Genomic DNA, 23,061 nt, shown 5'->3' on the forward strand with positions numbered 1-23,061 from the left:
TGGAGGTCAGCAATCAGCTGACAACAGTAATCACAAGCCCTTGAGCTGTTTTATCATTTCGGTTGCTCAAGGCAGGTAGTGTTCTAGAGTCATTTGACATAAGGTTGGTTTAAGCCTGGTTCTTTCTAGGTCATCTGCCCACCTCTAGATAATTGTAGAGAAAATATTCAGCCACTTTCCCATTTAAGTAACTGTGTTCTGATTGATACAAATTGGTTGTCAATCCTGCTTTTCTTACAAGTGAACAAAAGCCCTTGCAGTCAAGTTGCAGAAGACAACTGTCAGCCTAGTTCTAGATAACCTTAAGAGTTACTCTTCAACCAAGAGGCAAGTAGAGTATGAGACAGGCAGTTGAGGTAAAACTGATCCTGTGTTCAACTTCCCTCTACTGATGGAATCAAATACTAATAACAAGGCACAGGAAGCCTAGATGTCTTCCTGAAACACTGGAGCAAACTGTGGCTGTCCATCATTCATACCTGAGCCTAGTCCACAAAGTAGGTTGGAAAATTCCCACCTTTACAATTTAGTATTTAATGATATAATACATTTACTAACTTGATTCATATATGGCTTGAGCTTGAGGGAAAATCAGGGAAAGATTTGAAGATCCATGGGACTAAGACATGGTGGGAGGAGAGCAGCATGGGGCCAATCAGGTAGATAAATGAGGAGCTTGGCTTAAACAAGATGGGTGCCTCATACTCATTGACAGTAGTCTGGGGCCTGCCACTGGAACTGGCCTTAACCCTTCAATTAGAATCTGCATTTAAGTTTGTGGTTGGTGGGGTGGAGATTCTTCTCTACCAAAGGAGGTGTGAGGCACTCCTTCTCTCCACTAGCCTGCAGGGCACCCTTGGGCAAGGTGTAGCACCTGCGTAGCCCCATGTAAGGCCATGGGAGCAGGTGCTGGATGGTCGTATGAGCAGCTGGTGCATATCACAAGTCCTGATTATATAAACACTTTCACCAGACAGACAATCTCTGAAGAGTATTAATAATGTCTGGGACAGCCATCTTGTAAAGACACTGCCCAGAAGAAGGCAATGGCAAATCACTTCTGCAGCAAAATTTATCATAGTCGACTATGATTACCTATATCATGTGACACGGTACATAATGATGATGATGAGCTTTTGGTTGAGGCCCAGACCATCTGTTAACAAGTATCCACAGCAGAATTTTATGCATTAGAATGAATTATTTGCCGAAGAATTTCTATAGCAATGTACATTGGATTATTATATATGTTTATGTGCACATTACTGCACAAGTAGAAATCAGACATAACAAGAGCTGCAGTGCAGATTGATATCAAACCTATCAACCTAACTTTCTCAGAATTCTCTCTTCCCATTTCCTGTTTTTAGGGGTGGCCTATACATCAGAGTGCTTTCCTTGTAAACCTGGTACATTCAATTCAAACATTGGATCCTCTCATTGTGACCTGTGCCCACGAAATACTTACTCTCCAAGAGGAGCAACCTCATGCGTAAATTGTTCTCCAGATGAATATTCAGGTAACGTAGCACGCAGCCAGTGAAATTTAAGGGGAATGGTAGCCAAACTGTTTTAAATATGGTTATTTCTCTAATCTAGATCAAAAAGACAATTTAGTGAAATCACAATTGGTTTGCTGAAGCTCTACGGGGAAGAAAACCTGTGATGTGGTTTATATTGGACCAGACCTACATTAGTGTAATTATGTCTTCTGAAATGGTGTCTTGTTAGCCCTTCAATGGCAATTGGCAGTTGGCCTTGCCAGTAATATCCACACCTTCTGATTGAATATATTGAAAAAAATATATTTTTAGCACACTAATTGCATTAATTCACCATGGCAGCTTGCACTTGCACCATTATTAACAACAAAAAATGACGTCACGACACAGCTGTTCGTCGTATGAATTGGCTAAGGCCTTAGCAAAATGGCATATGATTCACTGGCTCAATTTAATATCAGAGAATGTATACAGTATAAAGCCTGGAACTCTTACTCTTCACAGACATCCATGAAGCAGAAGAAAAACCCCAAAGAATGAATGACAGGAAAACCCCAAGGCCCCTCTCCTCCCCTCATGCACAAGCAGCAGCGTAGCATCAACCCTCTCCTCCATTTGTCCCATCAGGAAGCATCAGCACCCACCACCCCCCCTCAGCAAGCAAGCAACAGCAAGATCCCTAGAAAGAGACCATGTTCTACCGTCCCACAAGAAAACATTGCTCACCCAATGCTTCAACAGACCACAGGCTCTCTCTCTCTCTCTCTCTCTCTCTCTCTCTCTCTCTCTCTCTCTCTCTCTCTCTCTCACTAACAAGGGAGAGAGAGATGTTAACCCTTCCACAGTGAGAGAGGAAACAAACAGATCACTGCTTTGATGTGGCAGTCCGAAGCAACGCTTATTCGAATACACCCGACTTGAGAGCCAGCAGACTTTCCCCCAACCCCATCGGTGGGAGGGGGAGAGGGAGAGTTTGGGTGCAGAGGTCTCTGACAACTCCACCTGCTGTCTCATCAATTGGCAACGTCAGCAAGGCACAAAAATTAAATATAGCATGTAACTTTTTTAAGGGTGTTTCACTTTGGAATTTGAGGTGAAATAAAGGATGTTACTATATAAATATGACAAGATTTATTCCTTTAATATGTAGATGATTGTCATTTTCTGATGGAGAGATGCCCTAAACTTCTCCGTCTCTCTCTTTGTAGTTTTGCATGATCTTATTTGTCAAATTTAGATCTAGTTTAGATTGCTTGTTGTATCTTTTTGAATTAGAACCTGGGTCAGGAACATGCAAGAAACGTTCTCCGTGCTCCGAGAAGGACTATTTTTTCACACATACGCCGTGCAATGCTGAAGGAAAGGTAATTCCCTTGTATAGAAATGCACCAAGTCTTAATGCAGATTGTTTACAGAAAAGGCTGTATCAAGCATTCTTGCACACGTACTTTAAAAGCATTTTTAAAAATTATTGATTTGAGAGGTTTTGAGCCGATATAGTAAGAACATCATTTTATTGATTTGTATGTGGCACCTTTTCTCTATTTAACAAGTGTAGCAGCTTGATGTCTACCACATGCTCATTCCAATCTGCAAACCCAAAATGGACCTAGTAACAGTGCATTGGTTAGCCCTGGTGAAGTGTAAATCTGGGTTATCTGGTCAATTTCTAGATTTGCCCTTGAACTTGCAAGTTTCTGACTTGAAACTAAGGCTGCTACCATGAGCTAGCACTGGTGAAGTGGCCCTGATGTTTACACGGAAGGAGCAGTGATGACTATTGATGGAAATAATGGGAAAACTGGCCAATGAAATTTAACAACATGTCTATTTGAATCTGTTTTACTCTGTTTCCCGCATGGTATGGAAGGTAGCTGAAAGTTTAGCTGGCTGCTGGGTGAGCAGTGGGTTGATGTGTATTCAAGAACCATAGAGGAGAAAGAGAGAGTGCTGCATTGCTGAGAAATGGTGAGAAGATAGGCCACTTGTCCAATACTGGCGTCAGATGATTGAGAGTGGAAAGGTGCCAGCTGATCACAGACTATGGGAGTCACGAGGAGAGAGGCATTTCATGTTGGTCTAGTTTGGAGGTGAACCAGTGGGAGCATGTCTGTCTCTCTTGATTTAAAAGCACTTAATTTTTGGATCCTGCAGTAATCATCTCCCTCTCTACCAGTATTCCCAGACTAATTGAAAAGAATGGCTGGTGTGTAGTTATGTACCACAACTGTGATAGGGATCCTTGCTGTTTCTGGGTGTGTACATAATGGTTGATCTCACCTGGTCCCTCAATACAACCATTTTGGTCAAGAGAGCACAGCAGCATCTCCAATTCCTCGGGAGTTTGAAGCAAGCAAGGCTCCCTCACCTCCCCCCCACTCTAACCAATTTCTACAGGGGCATCATTAAGAGGGTACTGACCAGCAGCATCACCACCTGATGTGGGAATTGCAAGGCAGACGACTGTAAGAGAGACCCTGAGAAAATTATCAGGACCTCTCCTCCACCCATCAGAGATACTTGTTCAGAGTACCGTGTATGCATGGCCCTTAAGTGTTGTCAATCGTCCTTCCCATCCGTCCAACAACCTCTTTGACCTCCTTCCATCAGGCAGGACATACTGTAGCATAAGGACAAGAGCAGTTAAGGATGGGAAGCAGCTCCCTCCCCCAGGCTGTAAGACTACTGAACTCCCAACCACCACCCAGGTCTCATCACATTTGAAGCGCCCGTAGCATTATGCTGTTTACTCTTAAACCTGTGTCGTAAATGCACTTTATTATTTGTAAACTTATTTGTGGTAATATTACTTTGTGCATTGCATTTGCACTCTGTTGTGCCCCTTAGTCTGGAGGGATGTTGTTTCATTTGGTTGTATACATGTATACAGTTGAATGAAATTGACCCAGACTTACCTTATCAGATATAATGGTTTGGTAACATTTCCTCCTTTTAATACTGCAGTACAGCCAACCCGCTTCACCCATGAAGGTCATGTATTATTTTACTTTCTTCCGATTCTTCATTCTGCTTATTTACTTTCATAGTAGGCTATAAAGTTCTGCTTCTCAGTGCATGAGTACTGCTTTGAGTGGTCATATCCCTGATACCTCCCACAACCTCTCCTATTTGACTAGCTCTCTACACAAGGTGAAAAGTTCAAGTTCAAAGTCAAAATGAATCAAAGTACATACATGTCACCATATACAATCCTGAGACCTGTTTTCCTGAGGACATAAACAGTAAATTCAAGAATCCCAGTCGAATCAATGAAAGGCCATCAGGATGGACAAACAATCAATGTGCAAATACAAAAGAAAAATAATACTCAATAAATATTAAGAACATGAGATGAAAAGTCCTTAAAAGTTCTGTGATGGGGCGAGTGAAGTTATCCCCTCTGGTTCAAGACTCTGATAGTTGAGGGGTAATAACTCTTCCTGAACCTGGTGGTGAGGATCCTGAGGCTCCTGTACCTACTTCCTGTTGGCAGGGGTGAGAAGAGAGCATGGCTTGGGTGCTGGGGGTCCTTGATGATGGATGCTGCTTTCCCGTGACATTGCTCTGTGTAGATGTGCTAAGAAGTGCAGGATGAACTGAGTAAGAAATAAAACCAAATTGCATCAGAATTGGGCCAATCTAAAGCTAACATTACCAGAGCCAATGTATCCCTCTATTCCTTCAGTATGTGCGTGATAAAGATAGAGGGAAATCATGCATGCCTATATACCACTGGGTTAAGTGGAACTCCTCTTTTTTGGGCACCAGTCAAAGTTTATCATTCAAGCTATCCAAAGTTGGAAGTTGATATTCATCATGTGACTAGTGGACAGAGTATCACCTCTACCTGATATGATGTTGTGGTCCTGAGATCCTAGACTTATTTACATCAGGCTGTTGACCTTCAGGGGTCCAGATAACAGTGTTCCAAGGTTTCTGGTCATCTTATCCTTCAATAGAAGAAACTTAGTGAGTGGGGAAGGAGAGGCCTAGTAGTCATGTAGAAGCAGAAGCCATATTATTTTTGAGATCCCAGAGGAGGCTGGATCTCCATGACCATAGCAACCATGGACCTGAAAAGGCCATATATTGACCATTTCAGCTTAAAATACCACAGAACATTTTTACATCAAATTACAGACCATAAAACAGGAGAAAGTTGGACAATCAGCAATAGGTCTTTTGCAATAATGTTGACTGTGTCATGAGACATGATAGAATGTAATCCAGCTCAAAGGTTCACTTTATTGTCAAGGTATGCATGTACTTTGCAACACTGATATTCGTCTTCTCCAGATAGCCACGAAATATAGAAAAACCATGCAAGTTGTCAAAAGGCCATCACTGATGTGAAAAAAGAGAAAGAAACTAAACTTGCAAACCCCAACCTGCCCACCCCTCCCTCACACAAAAAGACAACAACAAAACCATCAAATCCCCAGCCCCCTCTCTCACTGAAAAAAACAACAATAACATCAAATCCACAGACCCCTCCCTCACAGTAAAAACAGTGACAATAACGTCAGATCCTGGCCCCTTCCCTCACAAAAAAACATCAAATCTCAGCCCGCTCCCTCACAGAAAAGATCAGCGACAATAGCTTCAAATCCACAGCCCCTCCCTCACAGTGAAAAACAGCAAGAATAACATCAAATCCTGGTCCCTTCCCTCACAGAAAAAACAGTACCATCAAATCCCAGGCTCCTCCCTCAAAGAAAAAAAAACAACAATAATATCAAATCCCACGCTCCTCCCTCACGCACAAAACCTAACAGAATCGCCCACACAGAAAAACAGCAACAGACACCAACATCAGACCCCAAATCCCCAACTTTTCTCTCGCATAAAAAGTAACATATCATCTACTGCCAATCGTCACCAGGCAAGAAACACCAAAAAGTAAAGGAGACCAATAGAAAATACAGTCATTAATCACATAAATCTCAGAATATCAAAAACATCCTTCCTTTCAAGGAGAGTGGCCGCGTGAACTCAGTCCTTCCTTGAAGAGCTACCACCAGGCCGGGTCCAAACACTAAGGCTGCCGACCCCAAGACCTCCATTTAGATAGACCGCTGACCTCCACATTCACTTCAATGCTTTGAAACAGGATTGTTCATGACCCTTGCCCCGTCTCTATTCTTTTCCAAGAGTCAGCTTGAGTTCTCAGTTCTCTTTGGGACGGAGGCGGCTCTCCGGACACAGCAGTGTGCTAGATCATTCCAACCTGTATGTCACAGACGGTTTCTGTCACACGATCAAGACAAAGAGAACAAGCAGAAGACGTGGAGAAAGTGAAATAATTGAAGAGATTGACTGTCTGAAAGATATCCCCCGAGGAATCATTGTTCACTGCTGCCAACTAAACCTCATTTTGAGATTGTTATGACCAGGAGAAAATCAGCCTCTGATCTTTCCAAAGTCCGTTCCACCTTTAGTTTCTCCTTTAAATTTACCTCAATGGACATTGAATAGAAATTCAAATTCAGGGGGGTTGCTGATTGGGATGTAAATTTCTTAAGTGTACTTCATTTAAAGATATTGCATGAATGTAACACTGACATTTCTAGCTCATCTTCCAAAGGCTTGGGGAACTGTAGCATAAAAGTACCAAGAAATTAACTTTAATACAAGAGATTCTGCACATGCTTGAGCAACACGACAAAATGCTGGAGGAACTCAGCAGGTCAGGCAGCATCTGTGGAAATAAATAAATAGTGGACATTTTGGGCCGAGGCCCTTCTTCAGGAAATAGCTTCCTTGTCACAAGCATTTGACGGACAGCTCAATGGTGATTGAATTACCACACTCTGACAAGATACAGAGACCTTTGCTCTGCATCTGGGAAGTTTGTATTGTTTCACTGTTTTAAAAATGCCCTGTTTACATCAACAAGGCATTCTCAGGTGCCTCCTCTAAACAATAAGGTAAAATGCAAAGTTACTGACATTTTACAACTTGATTAACAGATATCAGGGGTGGGGAGGGGGAGAGAAAGGTTGCAAATGTTCATGTTGCATATTTTATTGCCTGAGATATCTGAAGGCATTTTCAGTAATCTTCATTTTGTTTCTTGATCTTCCAGACTCAGATGATGTACAAGTGGATCGAGCCCAAACTGTGCAGTGAATCTATGAAAGGAGCAGTGTTGCTTCCTGCTTCGGGAGTCAAGAAGCCCTGCAAGCCTTGTAACCCAGGATTTGTCCAAGTCAACTTTACTGGCTGTCAGCCTTGTCCTCTTGGCTCTTACTCAGATGGATCTGATGGTAAAATTATTGCAATGCACTATTTTCTAAGATTCTTTTATTAACCTGGATGAACAAAGTAGACAGGACGCTGGAAGTGCTGGAGTTGACATTTAAGGTCATTGGCCTTTAAAATGTGGGGGGGGGGGGTGTCAGTGTGAAAAGAGAAAACAAGAGAATTTTAACACAGAGGAGGAGGGATGAAGAGAACATAAAGAATGGCTGTGATAAGGTGCAGGTCATAGCTGTCAAGGTAACAGTAAAAAAAAACAGCAGGTAAAGGTATTTTGTTAGAGATATTTTTACCAGTAGGGTAAAGAAAGGAACAAATCGAAACTCAAATGGACAGCTACAGAGAGAGAAAAATGATAGTTACCTGAAATCATCATATTCAGTATTAAGGCTTCAGGGTTCCAGACTGAAAATGAGGTGTTGTTCCTTAAGTTGGACATCATGGACACCATGAAGGCAAGATAGAGAAGTAAGAGTGGGAGTAGCCTGGAGAATTAAATTAATAGGTGTTTGGTAGGTCATGGACTGGACAGAATTGTGCTGCAAGCAACCACCCTATCACTGCTTTGGGTTTCTTCAGCAGAGAGAGACCACATCGTGAGCACCAAATTCACTAAACTGGAAGAACTATAAGTGAATTGCTGCTTTGTTCTTTGTGTCCTAAGATGGGAGGTAAAAGGATAGGTGTTATATCTTCAATGATAACATGGGGAGGTGACATGCTTGGTTGTGTTGGGTTGAGATGGAAGAGTCAACCAAGGTCTTATGGAGTTAATGGTTGCTTCAAAATGCTGGACCGAAAGGGGAGGGATGGATTCTGGTGAAGATGGCAGAAACTATAGAAGATGTGTTGAATATAGAGGCTGGTCAAGAGCAAGATTGAACCAAATAGAGGAGACAGAGAGTTGAGATCCATGCCCACTATGGAAATATAATGTTTTTGTGCCTTCTTCACCAATAGTCCTGTTGGAAACGCATCTAAAAACAGAATCCATTTCCATAGAAAGCAACCATAATAATAACCAATAAAAGAGCCTTGTGGAGGTTAAAGGGAATGGTCACTGTGATTCCATTCCATTGTAAGAAGGCCTGATGTAGTAGTAATGTGTCTCCTCGCTTTTCCAAAAGTAATGGCAATTTGGTGACCGAAGCTATAAGCTTATGTTTTCTATTTTAAATAAGGGACAAATAAATAAATACAGTCCTTGAGCATGTGGATGGTTTTATTAGCATTACAGTTTGGCTGTTTTCCTTAAGACACAAATATCAGTGCTGGTATCATTAAGGAAATTGCATTTGAGATGAGTTTTATTTTTAGTCAATGCTCCAAAACTTCAACTGAGGCAGAATTGTCAAAATTGTGTAGGGATTTTCCAATGGTAGTTGTGAAGTTTTTTGAGACTGGGAAGGCATTCTGAAATGAAAGAATAGATAGAACTTTATTTATTCACCTGGTAAGAATTTATACAACAGTATTAATGCATCACTGTATTCAATTCTTTATTTATGGTTGTACCCACATTAAGCTCTGCACTTCATTTGGGACCATGAATAAGGGTTTCTCCTTAAGGAAGCTCATTTCTAATGAAAGAATAACTGGGGAAGCAGCAATTCCATTCAAATTAAAAGTGAGTCTCAAATCAAAGTTGAGTTTATTGTCACGTGCAAAGTATTTATATGCAAAGGTACAATGAAAAACTTAATTGCAACAGCTTCATGGACATATGGCATCACTTACACTCAGTGGCCACTTTATTAGGTACACAAGTGGAACCCAGTGTAGCCCATTCACTTCAAGATTCAGTGTGTTCTGCATCCAGAGATTCACTTCTGCACACCACTATTGTAATGCATGGTTATTTGAGTTACTGTCGCCTTCCTGTCAGCATGAACTAATGAGGCCATTTTCTTCTGGCCACTCTCATTAATAAAGCATATTCACCCACAGAACTGCTGCTCCTTGTTTTTTTTTCCTCTTATTTTCTATAAATTGGGGACTGTTGTACATGAAAATCCAAGGAAATTAGCAATTTCTGAGATACTTAAACCACCTCTTCTGACATCAACCATCATTCCCTAGTCAAAATCGTTTAGATCACATTTCTTCCCCATTCTGATATTTTGTCTGTACGACAACTGAACTTCTTGACCGTGTCTGCATGCTTTTATGCATTGAGTTACTGCTACATGATTGGCTGATTAGAACAAGTGTACATGTGTACTTAATAAAACAGCTACTGAGTGCAAGTAACATTTTCAAGAAAATCATAAATGATGTCTATTGTAAAGGAAGTGATGAAAGTGGTTGTAGTGTTGTTAAACTCCAGCAATTAGGATTGTTCCAGTTGTTCAACGGTTAAAGGGAAATAACTTTTCTTGAACTTTGCAGTGTGAGACTTGGGGCTTCTATATTTTCTGCCTGGTGGTAGCTGTGAGAAGATGGCATATTAGCTGATCTTGAACTTTACAGTTTAAGACTTTCTTTCTACATGATTGTAACCATGAGAAGATGGTGGAGGTCTTTGATAATAAATTTTGCCGCCCTTAGGCAGCAACTCCTGTAGATACTATTATTGGTGGGAATAATGTGATGTATTGGATTGAGTCTGTTACTCACAAAAGTCAATTTAAGGAGTTTTCACAAGTTCAGTGGATCACCTGGGCACTGTGAGTCATGAACGCTGTGCTTATTAGAATCTTTTTGATGAGTAAAGACTGAATCATATCGTTCATCACCTCAGGGCCTTTTGAAGCGCTTTATTTTGGAAGTGAAGTGCTGTGGAATTGAAATCATTGTGATAATGTGGACAACACACACAAAATGCTGGTGGAACACAGCAGGCCAGGCATCATCAATAGGAAGAAGTACAGTCAACGTTTTGGGTTGAGACCCTTCATCGGGAATAATGGAAAAAAGAGATAGTAAGAGATTTGAGAGGGGGAGGGGGAGACCCAAAATGATAGAAGAAGACAGAGGGGGAGGGATGAAGCTAAGTGCTGGGACGTTGATTGGCAAAAGGGATACAAGGCCAGAGAAGGGGGAGTATCATCAGACGGAACGCCTTGGAAGAGAAAGTTTCCAACATCTGCAGATTTCCTCATGTTTGCGTGATAATGTGGTAACTTTGGACAGATTCTATATTAAGAACTCTCTCATTTCCACCCTCCTCCTCCCCCTGCTCCTCCCCTCCCCTCCTCCTCTCCCCTCCTCCTTCTCCCTTCCCCAACCCCCTCCTCCCCCTACCCCATCTTCATCCACCTCATCATCATTCTCCTTAAACATTTGGTTTTATTTCTGATTCTGTGGGTTCTGAGCTAGCTTATCAGGCCAATGAGGGAAACTACGGACTCCCACAGATGAGGCTGGAGGTATCAATGTGAGGATGAAGAGGTGGGTAGTTTAGGAGATGGTGCATTTCTTTCACTCCTTACTCTAGATCAGAGAGCTCCGATGCATGGACAAGGTTCTCATTGCCCTCCAAAAGTTCCCCTAATTTGAGATTCCCAGGATTCAGGGGAGTGGGGATGTTGGATTTATTCAAGGAGGCTTTGGATGTCTTTTCCTCTGTAGGCATCAGAACATAAGACGTCAGAGCAGAATCGTGCCACTTGGCCCATCAAGTCTGCTCTACCATTAATCAAGGCCGATTTATTTCTCCTCTCAACCCATTCTCCTGCTTTTTCTCTATAACCTTAGACATCCTTACTAAGAACCTATCAACATCTACTTTGAATATACCCAATGACTTAGCATTCACAGCCATCTGTGTAATGAATTCCACCAATTCACTACCTTCTGGCTAAAGAAGTTCCTCCACATCTCTGTTCTAAAAGTAATATATATTTTTCCAGGATCTCAGAATGAGCCTTTTATTATCAGAAGGACTGGGGAACAGCACAGACAGGTTGGTCAAGGGTTTTCATTGTGTGAATTTTGAGTGGAAGGTCCTCTTCTATGCTTCACTGAAAGTATGTCTTGGAGCTCACTCTCTGAAATGCACAAATGCAATAGATGTCTCCCTAATACAGCTGGACTTCTGATGCTAACTTTGATTCCGGAGCTAATCTTCAACATACGTTGCGTTGATGAGCTTCCAACGAGTTCTAAAGCTGAGCTCCAGTGTCTGGGCTCAAGGAAGATAAAAGAAAAGTTGGGTAGTGACACAGACTTCTTTGATGCTACTAATGAATCTTTCTGCGGTAGTCCATTGGTTAATGTCATGGCTTCCATGCTATCATGAAGCAAACAAACTGTTAACAAGACACACATCTGGGCATTCATCTATTACACTTTGATTCCAAAATCCCCAGTCAAAATTTGACTATTTTTGCATTACACCGATGCTAAAACTGTGTATGCAATCCTGATTGATTCGTAAGTCTATTTGCATATCCTGCATATACATGAGGCTACATTTTCAAAGTACAAATTAAATTTATTATCAAAGCACATAGATGTCACCATCTACAACCAGATGGTGAGCGAAGCTGAGTGAAGTTTTGATTCAAGAACTTGAAGGGTAATAACTGATCCAGAACCCAGTCAAATAGGTTTTGAGGTTCCTGCATGCTCTTCCTGATGGCAGCAAGGAGAAGAGAGCATGGCCTGGATGGTGGAGGTCCTTGATGATAGATGCTGCTTTGCTGTAACAGCACTCCGCGTGAGTGCACTCAGTGGTGGGGAGGATTCTACTTGTGATGGACAGGACCACGTCCACTACTTTTTGAGGGCTTTTCCATTCAATGGCATTGGTGCTTCCGTAGCAGTCTGTGACACAAGTCAATATACTCTCCGCCATGCATCCATAGAAGTTTGTCAAACTTTCAAATGATATGCCGAATCTTCACAAACTTCTAAGAAAGTAGAGGCACTGCTATGCTTTCTTCATAACAGCGCTTACGTACTGGACCCAGGACAGATCCTCTGAAATGCTAACGCCAAGGAATTTGAAGTTGCTGACGCTCTCTACCCTTGATCACTTGATGAAGTTTGGCTCATGGACTTCCGGTTTCATTTTTGTTCTTGCTGACATTGAGTGTGAAATTGTTGTTGTGGCACCACTCAGGCAGATTTCAATCTCCCTCCTATATGTTGATTTGTCACCACCTTTGATCCACATTTTCTTTCTTATCATTATGACAGCTTAATGGAGGTCACCACACACAGCAAGCTGTTTTGATATGCCAATCTAGAACATAGAAAAATACAGCACAGGAACAGGCCATTCGGCCCACAATGTTGTTCTGAACCAGCTAGAAGGCAAATAAAGAAAACAAACAATAATCCCTCCTGCCTACATCATGTCCATATCCTTCCATCCATGTGCCTATCCAAATGTTTCTTAAAAGCCTCTAATGCATTCCCCTGTGCCACCATAGCAGCCAGCACATTCCAGGCATCTTTGACTCTCTGAGTGAAAATCGTACCCACCACATCTCTCTTGAACCTACGGAATCCTGCCCTATTTCCACCTTTTCAAGCAATTTTCTTTTCCCTTCAAGTCCTGTACTTCCTCATTTCATTGGTTAAATGCTGATGAGGTTTGGTGATGAGTGGCCTGAAAATATATTCCTTACATCTGTTGTAGCGTTTTGCCAATCACCTTGGCATTATTAATTATTAGATTTAGATAAATAATGAGAAACACATTTTACTTCACTTTTGTTTTTCTGCATGACCAGTGACAGCAGAAAAATATAAGCTATTTTGTCATCACTTAGGGATGGAGTTAGATGGAGTGTTTAAATTGTCAGTGATACATGAAAATAAAAGAGAACAGTGTTTGTTCAAGCATGTCATTGAGAACAACACTTTAAGATGCAAGTCCATCAGCAGATCTACAGGTGGAACAAGCTTTAATAACCATAAAAACTGCAGTGGTTCGATACGGTGGCTCATGTCAATCATCTCAAAGGAAATTAAGACTGGGCATTAAGTGCAGACCTTGCTAGCAACATGTACATCCTAAATAATGAATAAAACTAAAATCCTGGAAAAAATGAATGATTTGCATTTGTTTAATGTATTTTTGTTTCCTCAGGGTTAGAAAACACTGGATATGGCAGCGTGAGATATGGCATTAATCTTCCACGCAGTCATTATGGCCCAGATAATCAGCATAAACTGATGGTTGATGTATAACTAGCCAGATAACAGCTTTACTCTTCTTTTAAACTGCTCTTGCAGTTCTTTTTAATCACCTGAGATAGCAGGCAGATTGCACACTGACATCTTCTTCAAATGTGCCCTTTCTGACAAAGTAGTTTTGCTTAGAGACTACCTGTCTTAATTTCTGATCCAAGTCTTGAACATGGTTTGAACCCATGAGTTCTGACATAAGCCACAAAATTGGTTTTAACTGATGCCAAGGGAGCACAGTGTCATGGCAAGTGATTGGCCACCTTGGGCGAAGTTGGGACAAATATCCTCACTCAGTAAGATGTGATTCTTTGGGAGTTCCTAACCAATGGGACTGTGGAAGCTCAATAAATAGGTTTTATTGTTGGAACTAAAGAGTTAGAATAGGATAGTGATGTTAAGTCTTGGATCAGGCTAAAGGGCTTGATCAGGTGCTCCAATTTACTTTTTAAATGATGACCTGAGCACTTGCTGAATTTTAATTCGCTTCTGAATAAATGTTATCAAAATATATTAAGGATGAAGGCTCAAGAAAGATGTAACTTATCTATATAGTTTTCAAATGAATGAAGATATTAATACAAGCCGAATTCTTGTGTTTCCTGGATGCATTTCTGAGTAGCAGCATCTTTGGATGGATTTAAAAGATTCATCCTAACACCGTATTGTCCGATGTTGAGGCCAGTGATATTAATAGTCAGAGATTTGAGTTAGTATTTACCCTCAGGCCTTTAGGCTTCTGAACTCCCTGGCGCATCACATTCAAAGTGTCACTGCTTAATCTGTTCCTTACAGTATTTTAACTTATGCACTTTTATTTGTTTGTTGTTGCCGAGTGCTGTCGAGTCATCATCAACTCATGGCGACCCGAGGGATAGTGTAGTTGTCTGCAGGGTTTTCATTGGCAAGTTGTGGAAGTAGGTTACAGGCCTTTCTTCCACACTGCAGCCCGGCCAGATCTGACTATCCGCCTCAAGGTCCAGCGCTGATGCCACTACACCACCAGTTTATTTATGCGTAATACATCCACAGATTTTGTCCTTATTTTCATAAGTTATTGTTTGTTATACGGGCGTTATGTGTACTACTGTGCGTTACACCCTGGTTCACAGAAACATTGTCTCATTTGGCAATATGTGAATATATCGTTAAATAACACTAAACTTGGCTTGACTTGATCTTACATTGTTGATGAATTGGGGTGTGCACAAAGTTCAAAGTAAATTTATTTTCAAAGTATGTACAGTATACATCAACCACACACTATGTGGAGATTCATTTTTTCAAGATGAGGTAGGAAGAAGAAAAACACCCAACCCTTAGAAGAGTCCGATGAGCTATTGAGGTGTTTATGCATTCTCATGCAATGACAGTCATGATTCATGCTTGTGCCCGTCAAAGCCTATAACGTATAGAGATTCGTGCATGTGCATGGTTAAGAGACCTTTAGTGCACCCTGTAAATGCCGATGGTACTTGTAGTATCGTGAGGAAGGCTACATTTGTGGACACTCCACTCAGTTTCAGGGTATGGATGTCAGAACACTCCCTTCACGATGCTTTTAACTACTCTATCATTGCTGGTATCAAGTCTTAGAAACCACACAAGTCAATTGTTCTTCAGAAATGGAGGGTAAACAGATGATTAGAGATCATTGTATGGTGGATAATGCTTGGCAGGGTACAGCACTGAAATATAGTCTAACAAATATTAGATAACGTACTTGCATTTGTTTTTGTTCAGCTTGTACAAAGTGTGCTGTTGGAACTGAACCAATGCTGGGCTTTGAATACAAGTGGTGGAATTCTTTGCCAAAAAATATGAACACCTCCTGTTTCAGTGGGATTAATGAAGACTGTGGAGTAGTGAGCGGTAAGCATAATTAGTATGGTATATGAACTAATAAATTAGCATTTCCAGTCATTAAGCAAATAGATGAAGGAATATAGCCAAAACCTAGTAGTACTTAATGGTGCTGATCCTACACTGTATGTTCAGAATAAGAATCAGATTTATTATTACTACCATATGATGTGAAATTGGTTGTTTTGAGGCAGCAGTACTATACTGTCTTTACACGTGATGCACTAATTCATTGTGTTAATTGGACTTGCATATGTAGATATCAAAAGGTAGGCAAAACATATTTTCTGTAAACCTGACTGTGACAATTCAGACCAACATCTCTGCAGTTTAACAGGGAACAGCCTTATTTTCTGATACATTGATCCTCCTATGCATCACTGTCCTTTAAAATTTCTTCCTAACTCTTGCTCCCACCATCAGCACGCGGTCCCACTACTGGACTTGGTGCATGACGCCTTATTGTGTTCATTGTACCTGTTTTTGTCCCCCTGCATTCCTGCTGTCTCTGGATGTAGACGTATTTATTTTCTTGAAATATAGCACAGAATAGGTCCTTTCAACCCTATAAGCTGCGGGGCCCAACAATCCTCCAATTTCACCTTAAGCTAATCACAGGACAATTTGCAATGACCAGTTGTGGTATGTCTTTGGACTGTGCGAGGAAACTGGTGTACCCGGAGGAAATCCATGCAGTCACAGGGAGAATACACAAACTCCTTACAGGCAGCTTTGGGAATTGAACCTAAGCCCCTGGTACTGTGAAGTATACCGAGCCACTGTGGATACAGACTTCTTTGATTGGAAAGATAGGTTCAATGTGCACATATTATTTACATGATGCATGTAATGTATACAACAGGGTATGTATTTATCCTCCAAAATACTTGAGCAGGATTTAAATTAAAGCAAGTGAAAGGTATTTGGCTCCATCCTTCTAATCCAGGGACATCATCTTGCATACTGACTGTATCTATTTTTTTCCATTCCCTCTCCCTCACACTGCACCATCTCTCCACAGCAGAGAAGCATAGAAGGACATAATGGAGTATAGAACAGAGAACAATGCAACGCAGGAACTGGCACTTCAACCAGTGACCTCTGCAGTGGACATTATGCCGAATTAAACTAAATCTCCTCTGCCTGTGCAAGATCAATATCCCTCCATCCCTGCATATTTATGTGTCTATATAACAGTTTCTAAAACACCACTATCATATCTACTTCCATCACTTACCCTTCGCAGCCCATATTGGGCACCTGCTACTCTCCGTAGAAAATGAAAGAATGATGGAAGTTAATGAGTTATTGCTCTGCTCCACATGTTGAAATTGAAGAGAGGGATGTCAGTGATGCTATAATGATTATACGTTTTTGGGAATTTAACTCAAATTTACGATGGAGTAAGGCACTAGTATGAAAGAAAATGTAAAAACTAACACAGACACACACACAATATGCTGGAGGAACTCAGCAGGCCAGGCAGCATCTATGGAAAAGAGTAAACAATCGCCCTTTCAGGCCAAGACCCTTCTTCAGTCTTAATGAAGCGTCTCAGCCTGAAGCATCGACTAAACTCTTTTCCACGGATTTCCAGTATCTGCAGATTTTTTTCTTGTTTGTGATGTCAATTGTTTGCTCTGAGAATTGTTCTTTAAAAATAATTACCCTTTGTTTCAGGGTGGGAGGTTGCTGGTGACCATGTACATAGTACAGTAGCAGGAGCTGACAATAATTATCTGACACTGACAATGACAGTTCTTGGATTTAGGTAAGATAGATCTTTATATTAAATATACGGCATATGGACTTCATGAAGCAGCAGCTCCGGTGTCCTATTTTTTGTTCCTAAAATCTAGTCCTGTCTTTGTAGCGTGTGTACATTTTCTCTGTGGTGCATGGTTTCCCAGAGTGCTCTGTGTGTTCTGCCTACACCCCAGAGACCTGCCAGTTAGTAGGCTAATATGTTACTGTAATTCACCTCTAGTAAGAGAATCCACTGGCAACTGATGGACACGTTATACCAGAAAATGAATGTGTTTGCAGCCGCCATTGTCTTAATGGACCATCCTTTTATGCCATGAAACAATGAGGAGTATTCCTTTAATATGAGCTAGTAACTAATATTATAAAGACGTGTCCAATTTAATTGTGCTCCCTTTTGATTTCTTCACCAGGATATGTGCACTCCTAATTAAATGCCATTTCCTAAATACATTGCAGATGTCTCCAGGAGACACTAAGCCATGCTGCTTAATTTATGTACATAGTGTGTTTGAATTGTCCCAAAAATCCTCCCTTGGTGTCCACTCCATACTAGATTTCTCGTTTAGGTCTAATAAAAGAGCATTAGTGGCAGGTACAAAAGGTCAAGGATTCTTAGCCAAAGAACTGCTGTAGCAATGAAAAGATTAATTTATACTGTAAGGTTGCCAGAGAAATTGGATCAATAGACTTAAAAGCAATTTTCTCCATGTTTGCTAGTGTTGGTGATCATTTCCCGGTGAAATTGTATCTGTTGAGAAATTGGACCACAAGCGTGCATTATTCACTATGGGGCATTTAGCTTTCACCTGGTGTCAGACACATGCCAGATTAAATCACTAATGTTGTGATTCAAGTTTGAATTGTCCCAAAAATCCTCCCTTGGTGTCCACTCCATACTAGATTTCTCGTTTAGGTCTAATAAAAGAGCATTAGTGGCAGGTACAAAAGGTCAAGGATTCTTAGCCAAAGAACTGCTGTAGCAATGAAAAGATTAATTTATACTGTAAGGTTGCCAGAGAAATTGGATCAATAGACTTAAAAGCAATTTTCTCCATGTTTGCTAGTGTTGGTGATCATTTCCCGGTGAAATTGTATCTGTTGAGAAATTGGACCACAAGCGTGCATTATTCACTATGGGGCATTTAGCTTTCACCTGGTGTCAGACACATGCCAGATTAAATCATTAATGTTGTGATTCAAGTTTTCTTCCTTGTTGGCAGAAATGGAGAGTTTTTAGGTGTGGCCTACAGCCTTTGTTAGACAACAAGGAGGGGTACATTACTGTGTAATGTTGCATTTGTACCTTGGGGGAACTTGAGAGAGTTGCTTCAGAGCTCATAGCAGGCTGTTGAAGTTCATTCCACTGTTAACTTCAACTAATGGAATGGGGGTACGGAGAGTTGCCTTTTACGGCATTTAGCTACTGAAGTACTTAGTGGGTGGCTGAGTGGTAATATTACTGGCAAAATTACTGGCCCGGGTCATAATGCGAGGTACAATACGCTGTTCAGACAATCTAAACGCCAGCCCAGATTGATTGGAAATGCAGGGTGTTGAGAGTCGGGTGAGGTTGGATCGCTCTTAGCCCCGAGCCAATTCAGAGAGGTCAAGAATGGCTTCACCGACAGCGAAGTCTACATCCAAAGTGAATCACTGGGTTGTACATTCTAGGCCCGGAGTGGTTCACTGCAGTGAGTCCTAGTGTGAGGTTTAAGCCAATTTAAAAGCCAGCCCAGATCGTCTGGGTACTCCTCTCTACGTGACACTTAAATCTGTGAGATTGCCCCCGGGTGGTCCATTTCGTGTCTGCAAACTTTGTGGCCACTTAAGGCTTTGGGCCTACTCTGAGCTGTTCCAGAGGTTTGGATCTAAGGGCTCAGTTTGGTTCTGAATGCTGTTGTTGTTGCTTGTTTCTACTGTTTGCATGATTTGCTTTGATTGTTTTTTCCTCTCTTTCTCTGTGGGTGCTGGGGGTTGGTCTTGTTTTTCCTAATTGGGTTCTTTTGGGTTACTTGCTTTGCAACTGCCTGTAAGCAAACAAATCTCAAGGTTGTGTAATTTATACATTCTTTGATAATAAATGCACTTTGAATCTTTGAAAAGGCTACTGTTGGGGCAATGACTGGCCAAATAGGGAAGAGGAATTTACCATTGAGGCTTCAGAGACACCACATCCCACTTGAATGACTTTGATTAACTATGTATTTATAGGCTTTGGTTTCCAAGGCAATTATCACTGTGAACAGAGGAAAATATTCAAGGATGTTCCCATGTCCTTGATGACTCTCAACAATTTTCACAAATGCACCACAGAAAGCATCCTATGTGGATGCAACACAGTTTGCTATGGTAACTGCTTTGCCCAAGACCGCAAGAAGCTTCAAAGTTGTGTACACAGCCCAGTCCATCACAAGAACTAGCCTCCCACCACCCACCCCCAACATTGACTCTGGCTCTTCTTCACCTTGGGAAAGCAACCAACATAACCAAGGATCCCTCCCACTCTGCCCAATCTCTCTTCTCCTCCCTCCCATTGGCCTGTGCCTGTTCTCAGTGCAGAAGGAGCATTCAAGATGACATTGGGAGCTTTGGGTCCTTGGGGGTAGACAGATGCCCTGGGTAACTGGTGAAATGACCTCGCTATCTCACGTTACCTGCTCTCCTCTCCATTTTAATGTCAACTTAGAATCCACTAAACCACCATAAAATTAGCTCTCCTTGATCCCGAATCCAAAAATGAGATTCCCTGGCTTATATCCATCAGGGGCATATTACAACAGCTTGGAAGTGTGGTGCCCTTATCATTGTGTGCTGTAGAGTGAGCAATCTAGCTATCAGATTTCACAGCTGATGACAGAGAAAGAACATAATGCATACCTGGGTCTGCGGCACGGTGAGAGCAAAGCGGGTGGTGGGCGATCTGGGTGAAGCACAACAGGATTACTGCAGTAATGCAATAAAGGTGAAGTGCACTATACTGAATTGTATTTGATCCCAATCCCATTAGGAACCATGCATGTCTTATTTTAGCCCATGCTTCTAGTTGCAAATCACTAAAGCACCACTTCTATCACATTCTTGACTAAGAGTTTGTTTGGATATTGGCACTATTTGGAGCACGTGTTAAAAAATGCACCAGAAAACTGTGAAATTCAGTGTTGCTGAATTGTAGCTTTGTTACAACAAAAAAAGCAAATTGAAGCTTCAGTTTTACACCGGCTCCAGGTAGAACAATCCAGACAGTCCTAAATGGATGGATATGCAAATTATTCTCTCTCAATTGTCTATCCAATTCAAATTCAAAACTTTAAATGATTTCAATACCTCCATGACTACAAGCAGTGAGTTTCAGGTTATGACTAAATTCAGCTCTTAAATAAATTTCCTCTCGAGCTCCTTAGTGTGCTTCCCAGTCCGTGACTCATCAGCTAATGGAAATAGCTTCCTTTTCTTCAAAATGAATCTCGCAGACCATCTGCCAACCTTTTCTCAACATCCTTTGCTTGCTCAATGGAGAATAATTGAAGCTTCTGCAGTCTGATTTTACAGCTGAAATCTTTCTTCCCTGGAACCATTCCAGTAAATAATTTCCCAAACCTCCCTGGAACCTTCATTACTCATTTGTGGCCTGGGTTGATGCAATGCTCAGTTGTGAGCAGGTTCAACTAGACTTTCCTGTACTTACATAACATTCCTTGCATCTACGATTTTATTTCAAGTTTCCACTATCCACAATATTTTATTTTTGTACCTTGAACTATCTATCTCCTTTATAATTAAAACTACATTGAACTGCATATTTTGAAACATGCACCCTCTTCATTTCTGTATATTGTTGTTGCCCAGGCCACCACAGTCAGTAATAATAAATGATGACAACCCAGAAGTGGCTCGTATCACATTCGTCTTTGAGATGGTGTGTTCAGCAAACTGTGAGCTACGTTTCCTGGTGGTAAGTTTTGCTGCGTTAATTTTTATGTTGACATGGTTCGAGCCTCACGTAACACTTGGTGAGGGATGAAAATCATAGTTATTCCAGTGCTCTGCTGGAACGCTGTTGTGTATCAGGGTTAAATACAGAATGAGGCTCCCCCTACATCATGTGGGTAATAGTAAATGGTCCCTGTATGGATGGAGACAGCTTTGTTCTGCTGAAGCTTTTCTGCCATTTTTAATCTGATGCCATGATCAATGCAGATCAGGATTTGAACTAGGGGAAATTGACAGCTGTCTTAGAGACACAGGATAGAAAGTTCCAGAATTTAGAAGTAAAGTGATAGTAGTGAAGGGCGGGTGATATCTTACCTCAGCATCCTATCTGGATGTACTCTGGTTTATATGGCAACTGCTCTGCCCATGACAGCAGGAAACTGCAGAGAGTTGTGGGCACAGCTCAGCTCAGCCTCCTCTCTGTCGACTCTGTCTATTCACTGCCTCACTAAAGCAACCAGCAGAAGCGATGACCACGCCTACCTGGACATTTCTCTCTTTTCCACTCTCCCATCGGGAGATACTAAGCCTGAAAGCAGGTACAACCAGGCTCAAAAACAGCGTATGCTTCGGTGTTAGAAGACTACCGAATAATTCCATAGTACGATAAGATAGATACTCAGCCTCACAGTTTACTTCATTATGTTCATGCACCTTATTGTCCACTTCTGTGGCCATGATATTCATTCTGCATTCTGTCATTGTTTTACCCTGTACTACCTCAGTGTATTGTGTCATGGATTTACCCGAATGAACAAGCTTCTCACTGTACCTCAGCGCGTGACAACAATAAACCATTCCAATTACAGGTCAGGCTAGGGAGTGACATGGAGGGAACCTGCAGGTCATGGTGTTCCTGTTCGCCTGTTGCACTTGCTCTATTTTATGATAGAGATGGCGGGTTTGAGAAGAGCTGTCAGTAGCTTGGGTGAATACCTCCAGCTCATTTTGTGAATGGCACACACTGCACCGCAGCCACTTCAAACTGGTGGTGGGATGATTGTTTGGGATGGTTAATGGGCGGCTTTCTCTCAGATGGTGTTGGGGGTTATGTGGGAGCCGCACTGATCAGGCAACTAAAACGTAATCTGTTGCACTCCTTTCTTGTGCTCATGTCAGGAAGTGAGTTGCCCCCACAGAATACCAAGCCTCTGACTTGCTGTTGTAGCAACTCTATGCTGCTCCAGCTGAATTTCTAGTTAATGGTGACCTCTAAGATGCTGATGATAGGAGACAATGCAATGGTAATGCTGTCGAATGTGAGGGATGATTGGGCTCCTGGGGCTTAAACAACTGACATCCAGCAACTTAGCCATCATAGGATTCTGACTGTTAATTTTCCAAAATTCCAGATTATTAACTGAATATAAATTCCTAGCTCAAATTCCTTGATGGGATTTGAAATTTGTGTCTAGAATTTTTGTCCAGGCATCTGGATTATTAGTCTGGTAACATAACCCTCAACACAGTGTCAATGTTTCAATCTTTGACTCGACTCCGGGTTGCAGATTTCCAAAGCTTCATGACTTCTGATAATAGAATT

At 41.5% G+C, this 23,061-nt stretch overlaps 1 protein-coding gene across 5 annotated transcripts in view; it reads left to right on the forward strand.

Annotated features, from left to right (window-relative positions):
- elapor1 (endosome-lysosome associated apoptosis and autophagy regulator 1) overlaps positions 1-23,061 on the forward strand; it is a 130,075-nt gene that overhangs the window by 76,636 nt on the left and 30,378 nt on the right. For all 5 annotated transcript variants that reach the window (XM_059950389.1, XM_059950388.1, XM_059950386.1 and 2 more), the window contains exons 7-12: positions 1,371-1,520; positions 2,778-2,866; positions 7,588-7,768; positions 15,642-15,770; positions 17,442-17,532; positions 21,375-21,480. In XM_059950389.1, the coding sequence (XP_059806372.1) occupies positions 1,371-1,520; positions 2,778-2,866; positions 7,588-7,768; positions 15,642-15,770; positions 17,442-17,532; positions 21,375-21,480 (746 nt within the window). The remainder of the gene's footprint in view (positions 1-1,370; positions 1,521-2,777; positions 2,867-7,587; positions 7,769-15,641; positions 15,771-17,441; positions 17,533-21,374; positions 21,481-23,061) is intronic.

The sequence above is a fragment of the Hypanus sabinus genome, chromosome 25 (genome assembly GCF_030144855.1).
Source record: "Hypanus sabinus isolate sHypSab1 chromosome 25, sHypSab1.hap1, whole genome shotgun sequence".
Classification (NCBI taxonomy): Eukaryota; Metazoa; Chordata; class Chondrichthyes; order Myliobatiformes; family Dasyatidae; genus Hypanus; species Hypanus sabinus.